We start from the raw sequence: 12,019 nt of genomic DNA, 5'->3' as shown, positions 1-12,019 counted from the left end.
AAAACGTAGTCTTTTATTTATCTCTTTCCTTAATATAAATTTAGTAATACGTATCTTAGATATCGACTTTACTAAACTATTTAGCTCCCGCTAATTAGTCTAGAATTTCTAAGATAAGTAGTAACGGGTATTAGTTTTTAACTAAGATTTTATTTAGCCTCTAATAGTCTATATAGAGACGTAATCTACTATCTTTTTTTAGAATAAAGAGGATTAGTACTCCTATAGGACTTTTAGATAGTTAGATTTATCCGTTTTCTAGATTCTTATTAATATATTCTTAAAGTTCTTTTAGTTCCTTTTAAGATAAGAGGTAGATTAGTCTATAAAAGGGATTTTCTTTTAATAATATATTAATAGTATAGTCTATAGACTTATTTAAGGGAAAGGTTCGTACGTTTTTCGTAGAGAAGATATTATAGAATCCTTATAGTTCCGAAGGTAAATTAAGAGATTCTTCTATATCCCTCTTCTCTTTATATAGAAGCTATACTTCTTCGGGTATTTTTACTATAGTATAGATATATATATAGTTCCTATATTCTTTTATAAACTAGTATAGGGTTATTATTTTATAGTTTAGGGTATTAAACTACTATTTTCGGTTTAGTAGAGAGAGGTTAATTTTTTAGTTAATTAGAGTTATTATTAATAGTAATACTAGACTACCTAAAATCCTTAGATCTTTATCGATAGTAATATAGGATTATATAAATATTCTAGTAATTCCTTTACTATCTATAATAGTTATAAAAATATTCTATACTCTATATATAGTTACTTCTTTATATCCTACTATTTTAATAATAGAAGGTATAAGTTTCGCCTTTTAAAGTTTCTAAGTTTTTACGAACTTATAACTAATAAGGTTAACTTCTATATAACTATCTAGGTTTATATAGATTTTAATTTTTCCTACTAGGATTAGAGTATAGAAGCGTATCGTTATTCCGATCTAAGAGGTTAGAGTAGGGAAATCTACTCTAACCTACTCTTATTTCCCTATTATTTCGTTAAGGATCCTTTTACTTTTATTAGTTATACTTTTATTTTCTTTATCGGGGAGTTATTTAGATATTTATTTAAAAGGTGATCCTTACTTTAATAGGTATAATAGGTAAGTTTCTTCTCTATCTTTTTATTAATAGGGTTTCCTTATCTTTTCGACCTTAAGTCTTTTAGATTTCTTTTTTTAGAGAAGTTTTTATTTTTATTATATTTTTCGAATTTTCTCTTTTTCTTCTTTATATCTAGATCTCTTTACCCCGATTTAGTCGCTTTTCGTTTAGGTTTTATTTTCTAGTTTTAAAGCTCTTAAAATTTTAATATAATAGAAACTATCTCCTTTTAAATTTTTAGAAGAGTTAGATTATATTTATAGATATAGGCTTAGAGTCTATAATTAAATTTTAAAAAGAAGATAAAGGCTCTTTATTTCTCGCTTTACTTCGGGAAATATTTTTCTAAGAGATTTAACTTATAATAAAATTCTCTTAGGTCTTAATCGTTTCGCTAGATTATTCGTTATATTTAGTTAGTAATAATAGCTTATATATTTATAGAATTTTTTATTAAGGATAAAGTCTATTCCTTAAAGTAAGCCTACGAATCCTATATAATTTAGCTTAGAGTTAAAGGTATTTTATCTAGATAGTTATACTAAAGTCGTTAATAGTTCCTATTTATATAGGATAAGGTACCGAGGATTTTTTACTTTTTAGTACTATATTTTTTACTCGCTCTTTTAAATTCTAGGCGTAGCCTAAATAACTAATCTTCTCTTTCTTAGATCGAGAATTCTTCTATAAAGTTAGAGTTCTTAAAATAGATTTCCTAACTACGTAGATTTAGGGAATTATTATAGATCCGGCTATAATATATAGGTATTTTAGCTACTCTTTTAAGCTATTTAATCCTTATTATAAGGGCTTAGAAGGTTTCTTTCTTAAGGATTACTTAAGAATTATCCCTATTTCGCTAAGGATTCGGGGTAGTTTCGGAGGGTTATCGGTTATCTCCGCTAGCGGTAGTAAGTACTTCTAAGAGTCCTAATAAAGATTAGGTCTCTCCTTTCTCTATCTCGTAGATAGTAGGGTTTTCTTATAGAGGTATCTCTTTATTACCCTATCGGGATTATAAACTCTATCTTATTATTATTTCTTTAGGTAGTTAAAGAAGAAGATTTAGAATTATTAAAGTAACTATTTATTAAGGTAGTACTTATTAACTAGGTAAATAATAATACGAGAGGGATATATAGTTAGAACGAAGGGTATTTAATTCTATATTAGTTATAAGACTAAATCTTACCTTCCCTTTTCCTATAGATATCTTCCTTTTATAATTTAGGTTCCCCGCTTCTTAGGACCGGATTATATTAGTTCTATCCCGATATTATAGGGTATTCGGAGGGGTCTCCTCCGTCTAAGAAAAAGGGAGCCTAAGGTAAAATAGTATAATAAAGAAATACTATAATAGTTTTATTAATAAGTCGGGTTATAGGTTAGCTTTAGGCGCCTCCTTAGGCTAAGTTATATATATAGCGGTAAGGATATAAGCGTATTTTAAAGGTTACTCGTCTAGTATAGGTAGTTATTATATTATACCCTTAGAGAGTACTAGTTATATTACTTTTTGTTCTATTTTTCGGTAATAAACTCCTATATATCCTTATTATATATCTATAGTCTCTTTAGGATATTTTTCGTCCGCTCCTTATCTTTACTAGTATTCTAGATCCTCCCCTAACCTATTTATAGTATATATTAGCGTAGCTAGTTATTTTCTAGGGGTCTATTCGGTAGTTAGCTATCGGGTTCGGCGTTCTTAAGCCTACTCCGGTCTTTCCGACCTTCCCGGAATATATCTAGCGGTAGATCCTAGATTATATTAACTTCTTCTTTATAGATCTTCCTTAGCGTATTATACGCTCCGGCCGTTCTTTTTTTTATTATAGTAGTTCTTAAATACTAGTATATCTTCTATATTTTCTCTTAGCTCCTAAGTATTTTCCTTATACCTATATCCCCTCTATTTAATAAGGTATTCGGTACCTTTATAGTTATCGGCTAGAATCTCCTCGATCTTTTATTCGGGTTAGTTATCTACTAGTATAGGATTAGGCCGATCTTAAGCTTTTAGCGGATCTCTGTAGTATAGCTCTAGTATTAAAGTATATTATATAGAGTAGATCTTATAGTATCTTAGTATAAGGATTAGTTAGTATACTTATTATCCTATTATATTAGCTATTATAAAAAGTCCTATATAGCGGTTATCTAGCTTTTTATATAGTTATCCTAAATTAATATACTTATTTCTTAGTATAACCTATTATCTAATTATAAAAGACTTCTCTATATATTTCCTATTATAGGCTCGCTTTATTATAGTTTTTAACTCTTCTAAGCGCTTTCTTAGTATTTTTTATATCTTTAGTATTTCCTTTACGCGGCTTTTAGTATTATTATAGGTTTCTATCTTTCTATCTAGTACTAATATTCTTAGTTCCGGTTAGAATCCTAATAATACTTTAGCTAGGGATATTCTTAGTATACTATAAATAGTAGTATTATAAATAATCTATATAAAAGGGATCTATTTTATCTAGTTATCTTAGTACTAGCTTACTATATTATATAAGTAATACTTAATATTCTAGTTTTATCTTTTAGTCTACCTATTAGTTTATAGATAATAGACTATTAATAGTCTATATCTTATAGTAAAGAGATAGTAGAAGTAGCTCTAGAATTTTAATATAAAGATAGTACCTCTATTACTAATAAGGTTTTCTAGTATTCCCTATAGAGGTATAATCTTTTTATAAAATAAGGTTATAAGTTCTAGTAAGTCTACGTCCTTAGTATAGGAAATATAAAGGGAATATTTTAAGAATAGATCGACTACGACTATAATTACGTTATAGGCCTTCCTCTCTTATTTTAAAGGTAGTAGGCCTATAATAAAGTTTACGCTTATCTACTAGCTTAGTCTCTTTAGTATTAGTAGTAGTTCGAGTAGTCTATATAGTTTATAGCGTTTAATAGTATTAGACTAGTAAATCTAGTATATAAGGATATAGTCTTATATATCCTTAATAAGGGTTTTCTACTAGTATTTACGTCTAATAGTCTATAACGTTTTTTTCCTTATATAATAGTCTACCTATAGATCGTTATAGTAGATTCTTATAATTTCTTAGTAGATTATAGGTTCGTCTTTAGGAATATAGATATAGTTATTATATCTTAGTAGTCTATCTTAGCTTCTTATACTCTATTATATCTTTAGGGGTTATTTAAAGTCGCCGGTTTCCTATACCCTTCTAAGCGTATTCCTATAGAACTTATTCTTTACCTATATCTTAAATATAAGTTCTACTATAGTTTCTAACGGCTTATAAATATATATAGTTTCTTCTTTAGCTATTTCGCGTATCTTCTTTTAACTTAGTAGTCTATTTATCGTAGATTTAATAGGGATCTCTATATATATTATAGTTATTATAGCGCTTAGATATATTATATCCTATAGATCCCTTTAGTAAATAACGCCTTTATTAATAATCTCTTTAAGTCTCTATATAAAGATATTATAATTTATAGCGTCTAAAGGCTTATCTACTATATATTTAGGTCGTTTATTAAGAGTATCTATAAGATTCGTTTTCCCTAAATAGAATATAATAATAAAGTTAAAACCTATAAGGTATTCTATCTAGCGTACTTAGCGTCTTATAAGCTTTTTAGTCGTTATAAATTAGATAAGATTAGCGTAATCTATTATTATTATAATCGGGTACTTATTTCCTTTAAAGAAGTAGCGCTATTCTTTAAACCCTATAAAGATTACTAGTATTTCTTAGTCGCCGATCTAATAATTTCTCTCTACTATTAGTATCTTCCGGGAATAGAAGGTAATAAGGTACTAATATCTATCTTTATAAAGCTATAATATAATTATATAAATAGTAGCTTCTAATATATCCGTTTCTATTATAGTTTTTAATATAGTGTTAAAGTATACGAGTATCGGCGTAGTCTAGAAAGCGGTCTTAGTCCTTTTAAAAGCTTCTTATACTTCTTCTATAAAAACGAACCCTTCTTAGCGCTTATTTCTTCCCTTCTTTTATATATCTAGCCCTTTAATTAGATTATTAAGGGGGGCGCTAATTATCGACTATTTTCTAATAAAATATTAGTAGAAGTTAGTAAAGCCTATAAACTACTATATATTAAAGATATAGGTCGGCTCTAGCTACTAGTTTATCGTCTCTACTTAGGTAAGGTCTATAATAATTCTATAGCGGGAGATAATAAAGCTTAAGAAATTAACTCTTTTTATATAGAATATATACTTACTAGGTTTAATAAATAACCTCTACTTAATTAGGCGTTCTAGTACTTCTTAGACGTAATATATATAGGTCTCTTTATCCTTTAAGAAGATTAGTATATTATTAAGATATACTACTAGATAGACGTTAATAAGTCTTACTAAGGCTCTATTAATATATATTTAGAAAGTAGTAAAAGTATTAGCGAGTCTAAATAGTATTACTATATATTTAAAATATTTATAGTAGTATCTAAACGCTATCTTCTACTTATCTTCCTATTTTATATAGATCCTATAATAGGTATCTTATAGATCTAGTTTAGTATAGATCTATACTCCTAATAATCTTACTAAGGACTTATTAATTAGTAGTAGAGGATAGTAGTTCTTAATAGTAATTATATTTAACCCTCTATAGTCTATATAGAGTCTAAGCTTACTATCTTTCTTTAGTATAAAGAGGATAGGTATACCTAATTAACTCTTTAAGTATTAGATCTAGTCTTTTTCGAGGTTCTCCTTAATATATTAGCGGAGGACTTCTAACTCCTTAGCGGATAATATATATACTAGCCTCTAAAAAGGTATCTTACCTAGTATTAGCTTAATTACGTAATTATACTCTATATAGATTAGAAAAGCTATAGTACCTTCTTTACTCGCTATAATAGTTAGATCTTAGTACTCTAATAAGAGTTTAGTTAGAGGTTATACTAGATAGGAGATCCTATTTAAGCTTTATATTATCTCTAGTATTACTATAAACTCCCCGATAACCTTATCGATATCTAAATATAGCTCTCTAAGTATATCTTATAGTCTTATTTCTTCCTTAAAGTCTTTTAGTAGGAGGGTTTTAATCTTTAGCGGGGCTATATTTTTATATACTTACTTACTAGTTACCTAGTTAATATCCGGATTTATTAGTCTAAGCTAATCTATTTTTAGGATTATATTATAGATTATTATATCTATAGCTTTATAGGTTATTTTAATAACTCTATAGATTCTATTCCGGTCTATTAGGCTAAGCTATACTTCTTAGCTTCTATATAAAGAGATCTTACACTTATTTACGGCTTCTATTAGGCGGGTATTTATTATATATATCTTTTCTAGGTTCTCTTTTACCTATTTCTAGCTTACGAAGCTTTAGGTTATACTACTATTTATTAGTATCTTAGCTACTCTTATTAGGGCTCTAGTCTTAATATCTAATATTAGTACGTTATAGATAAGTACTCGGTATACTCCCTTACGTTCTCCGAAAAGAACTATCCTTAATACTATAGGAATCTATAGTATAGGGTTATCTATTTTTTTAACTCTTCCGCGGCTATAGCGTTTATTATAGCTTTTTTATAGTAGTTCTTTATATAGTAGCCCGGTTTACTATAAAAGTTATAAAATTTACTATCTCCGCTTTAGTCTTATTTAGATCCTATAGTAGCTTTTCTACTCTCTATAATAGTTATAGCTTATTATATAGAGGAGGCGCTATTTCCCTTAAAGGGTCTTCTACTAGATTCTTATAAGTCTATAATATTTCTTAGCGTTATCTTCTTAGTCTCTCTAAAATATAATATCCTACCTAGTATTACTTTCTTAATTTAGTTATAGAAGGCTACCTAGTTATCCTATTAATCTATAATAGGGGCTATAAATCTTCTTACTTTATCTTATACCTCCTTAATAATATCTATCTCTAAATAGTCGATTCTTATTTATCTAGTTAGCGTATCTTTTAGGCGGTTATAGAGTCTAATAAATTTTAAAGTATATTAGTATATATCTTAATACTTAGCTTATATTATCTATTATTAGTTATATTTAGTTTCTCGCTATATCTCGATAGGGTTAGTAATCTAAGTAAGCGCTTATATTTTAAAAACTAACTAAGTAAACGTTATATCTAGATTATTCCTATAGTATTCTATCTATATTATATTAATCTTTAGCGCTAAAAACTTAGTTACTTAATCTATCTTATATATATCACTAGCGAACTAATTAGGATATCTATTCTAGAAGGCTTCCTAGTTTAACTTAAAGAGATTATATTCGCCCGAACTCTTAGCTCTATATATTATTATATTATAGAGTATATATAGTTCCCTTACTTCCTTCTAGTAGGATAGGTAGCCTTCGGTACTTCCTTATAATATAATTAAGTTTATATAGGTAGTATTAGATAGTTAGTAGGTAATTTAGTTAATAGTACTATCTAGCGAACCCTAATAGATCTTAGATCCTTATATTCTCGCTTATAGGATTACTACGTTTTCTTCTTCGTCCTATAGCTCCGCGTAAATCCTATTTTTCTCCTTTACTAGAGCTAGACGTCTTTTAAGGGTCTCTAACTCTTAGAGTTCCGTCTCCTTATCTACCTTAGTCGGGGTTATTAGATCCGGCGGGTTTCCTCCCTAAGGGTTATCGTCGACTCCCTATATCTCTACCTCTTCTAGTAGGGGTTATAGGGGTCCCGGGACGTCGTTCGTTTCCGCGATCGGGGCTAAGACTCCCCTTAGGCGGTCGCTCGTACGTCGAGTCGTTAATATTACGTATTCTAACGGTCTAGTTCAATTAAGATTTAGCGATTAGAATGTTAGGACCGGCGTGCTAGCGGGTCCTAGTAGGTAATATAGAACTAGAGTAAAGGAATAGTAGGGTGCTAGTATATTTATAAACTAATCGCTAAAGAACTAAGTTCCCTTAGTAGTCTCTATATAGATGACCTTTGGCGGGTCACGGGACTAGGTCACCTGACCCGGTAGGACTCAGTCTTCCTGGTGCAGTCTCTGGCGGGGGGTCGTGCTACCCCTGCTGGGTCACGGGTTCTGGGTCATAGGACCAGGCGGGATCCAGCCTGTGAGGCACTCTCCTAGCAGAGAGTCGTAACACCCTTGGTTTGGTCCCGTCCTATTAACTAAGTATTAACTACGATAACCAGCGGACGATGAGTCTACTCACCAGCGAGAATACGGCGTTTAAGACGAAGCTTCGACACGTCGATATTTATCGGCACTGGCATAGATAGAAAGTTAGGGAAGGAAGAATCAAGGTGAAATAGGTACCGACAGCTAGTATAGCTATAAACGGACTCACGAAGCTGCTCACTAGGCAGAAGTATAAAGCCTTTATTAAGATGTCGAGGATGACAGAAATAAGCTATCTGATAGCAGAAGCTCTGTGATCCACATAAAGGAGGATCAGCATGCCGACCTAGGTGGAGGAAATAGCTAGACCATACTAGCCTAGCTGAGGGGGTATGTCGGAGCAAGAGATCGGCATACCGGAAGTTTAGTTTATCCTATATTTCCAGCATTAGTCAGAATAGTCATATTTCCTGCTGGAGTAGGGGATACAGAAATACAGAGCTTTCAACCTCCTTGATTGGACCCCTATTATACTGAATACCACATCAGTTGACAAAGTTTGGAAGCCTTAAGATTGAGACTTGACACTTTGTGTAGGAGGCGCCAATTCCAGGGGGAAATAGGAACAGCTGCCTCGGCAGATTTCACCAGTCATTCCGGGTGCGATCCCGGTTCCGGGATGTCATCCGTAGACGCCTTTAATACCGGTCCTGGATCAAGTTATCTCTTTGGACGATCACGGGCCTAGATTTTAGCTCCGACGACTCGACGATGGCGCACTGGACCAGCCCCCGGGTGGAAGGAGCTGACAAAGCACACACGTGACTCGGATATAGAGATCATCTTCTCGGATAAACCGGAGATGACCTGCACTGACCGGGGGTTGTGAGGCGTATTGATGTCTCAGCCGTCAGATAAAGCCCAACCAGGTTGGCGCATCCCTCGAGCATGCCAGGAATGTCGCAAGCGTAAAATCAAATGCAATGGCCTGGCTCCGTGAGATTTGCTAGTCTATGTTGGAATAATGCATTGAGCTAATCTAATATCAGGTGCAAAACTTGCCAATTGCGCAATACCTCTTGCATATACAGAGACTACATTCGCCAACGGCGGAAGAAGTCCGGGAACGAGGATGCTGGCCAGAGGAATCCAACCCTGGGCTCTGCCAGTGGAAGCATGGCAAATGCACAGCCCACAGCTTCCGTTATGAATGATTTCCCCAACAGTGTATCGGCAACACATATGGCATCGCCGTCATGTAGGATGCAACTATACTATGGACCGACCTCGCATTTCTCTCTGATGCAACATATCTACCGAGATCTTGTCTCCAATCCTACTGCGCGACCTGAACCATCTGGCGGAGTGGAAGAAGCTGGAGCTGGCTTAGACTTGTTCAGTTTCCGTCGTATCTTCTTTGGTACCCCGGACTTTTATGAGGCTAGCAAGTCCCTCGACTCAGGGGATATGTCTATGATGTTCCTGCCATATGATCTTGCTAAGCGTTTTCTTTCGCGACATCTCTCCAGCCTTTATCATATGCTGCCACATCGCCCGAAACTATACTATGAAGAATGTTTGGATCGGCTATACCACTCGTGTCCCACACAACATCCAGATACTCTTACTCAGGCGATTCTTCTTTTGGCCATGGCAAGTGCCGCACTTGGTACAGAACAGTTTGCTTGGGGCCATGTGTTGTTTGAGCGTGTCAAGGCTTCCTTGGCCGCATTTGATGACGTGGTGAATCTTCAGACCATTCAAATCTCGTTGCTTATGATAAGTCACTCTCCACCCATGCTCTGTGCGCCAACTAACCTGTCTAGGTCTATACGCTAATTACCAAAACGAACAAGGCCGGCCGAACTCAGCATTCTTGCATCTAGGTTCTGCTTCGCGCAAAGCCTTTTCGGCGGGTCTGCATAAGGACGTACCCCATGATGTTGATCAAACACCTGAAAATATTGAAGAGCGACGAGTAACGTTCTGGTCTCTTTACGCCTACGAAACGTATGCATGCCATTTTCGTTCCAATCCCCGATTTTAGATTTACTGACTGACCTGATGAATAGCTGGTTCTGTTTCCATGCTGGCCGTCCTAGCTCCCTCTCTTTGAAAGATATTGCAATCGAGTATCCCCAGGATCCATTCATTCGACTGTTAGCACAGCTTTGCAAAACGATCAGTCGGTCCACTGATGAGATCTATGCCCAGCGGCATGAATCTCTCTTGCACATGTGGCGAGTCGCTCGGTCCATTGCGGAGGATCTCCGTGGCCACGAAGCGCACCTACAGCAAGCTTTGGGCTTTAAGCTTGATGACTGTATTCAGCCGGGATCCCTTGGCGTTCGGCAAGCAATCTTTATCACTCGTAAGTCAACACTTCGCATATTCCCTGGCTCCATTCTGATTAGAGATAGTTTACAATCATACCCTCCTTCTTACCTTTCGTCCATTCCTGATATTCCGCGGCCATCTACAGCGTGAGAAAAACTTAACACTTAACCAGCCCAGCACCCATGTATCGAATCGTCCCAGTGAAACGCCTTCCTGGCTCAATGAAGCCTGTAATCATGCAATAGCAACAGCCCAGAAGACGATTCGCCACCTATCTGAGTCTTCTAGGGTCAACGATCTCGTTCGGGTAACTATATCGCATTTCTTCCTTTACAAATGCCCTTTTCTTACCATATCACAGGAATTGCGATACCACGGGTATTTTTTGACCAGCTCTTCATTCACTTTAATCTACGAATTCCTCCACAACCCGGATGTTGCGCCTGCCTATCTGCCATGGGTGCATGCTTCATTGCAAACCATGACAACTATGCGCCCCGGTGATCCTATTACAAGCTCAATCTTAGCTGTGCAGACTGTTCTCCGGAAGATGAATCCATCATACGAATGGATACCTTATTTGGGACTACGCGGAGAAGATGTTGGATATCCGGGCGCGGCAGCTATACAACAAGGCCCCAATCTCGATCGCAGGGACAGATCACTGCTCAACGACCCTGCACCTCCTCAAAGCCAGCCTCTGGGGATGCGACCCGACCTACCAACACCCTTTTGGAATATTCCCTATCCAGAGAAACCAGATATCCTGGAAACTGGAGGCTCCGTGGGCTCTGGGGAAGACTTACTTGATTTCACCCAGTCTGATATGGGCTGGGATTTCGACTTTTCGACCATGGACCTGGAGGCCTTCTTTTCGATCTATCAGTCAAATGATGCCCCGGTTCTTTGATGAAAGCTTTGGGTCACATATCTTTATAACCGCAAAATAGGGGGCTTTTTGCCGTTTCCGTCTGCCAGGACACCAGCTCGGCTGCCTATGTATTTGATCGTGGTGCTTTTCTTGTCAACGCATCTTAATATAAACTGTAATCGCATTCTTGAACTTCGGTTTCATCTTCCCTTGCCTACTTATAGTCCCGAATTACTTGGCTTACTAGAAGATCATTCTCAATAGTATTATATCAACACTCGATTAATAAGACTGCAGTAGGTGACTCCTGAATCCAACCCCATTCGAGAGACCCCCGCCGAAAAAAGGGAAATTTGCCTTTTGTCATCTATCCACTTAATCCGTGGATGATCTATATCCGAGAGGTGGACCTGATTGAAGCTCTGGAAGCTCCAGAAATAGAAGACCAACGAATCAAAACCCGTTAAAGCCATGCGGGTCCCCTGTTGTATCCGACTGTGTATATCCGATATGCAGTGATTTTAACCAGGCAGGCCTCCTACTCACCAGTCTCGCCAGCTCGATGATGGAGGATCTAGGAATTGTGACCCACTCT

General features: G+C 35.1%; 1 protein-coding gene across 1 annotated transcript; it reads left to right on the top strand.

Annotated features, from left to right (window-relative positions):
- Positions 1-9,114: 9,114 nt before the first annotated feature.
- On the top strand, positions 9,115-11,463 carry N7457_008642 (Zn(II)2Cys6 transcription factor; the record flags this gene model as incomplete). Its single annotated transcript, XM_057179685.1, has 6 exons — positions 9,115-9,212; positions 9,266-10,020; positions 10,043-10,226; positions 10,289-10,587; positions 10,637-10,860; positions 10,915-11,463. The coding sequence occupies 6 exons, from the start codon at positions 9,115-9,117 to the stop codon at positions 11,461-11,463; spliced, it is 2,109 nt and encodes a 702-aa protein (XP_057028071.1).
- Positions 11,464-12,019: the final 556 nt, after the last annotated feature.

Source organism: Penicillium paradoxum (genome assembly GCF_028828445.1).
Source record: "Penicillium paradoxum strain IBT 22861 chromosome Unknown utg000007l_segment0_segment0, whole genome shotgun sequence".
NCBI lineage: Eukaryota > Fungi > Ascomycota > Eurotiomycetes > Eurotiales > Aspergillaceae > Penicillium > Penicillium paradoxum.
Note: the sequence above shows the minus strand (reverse complement) of the source record. Positions and strands in the feature narration are given on the sequence as shown.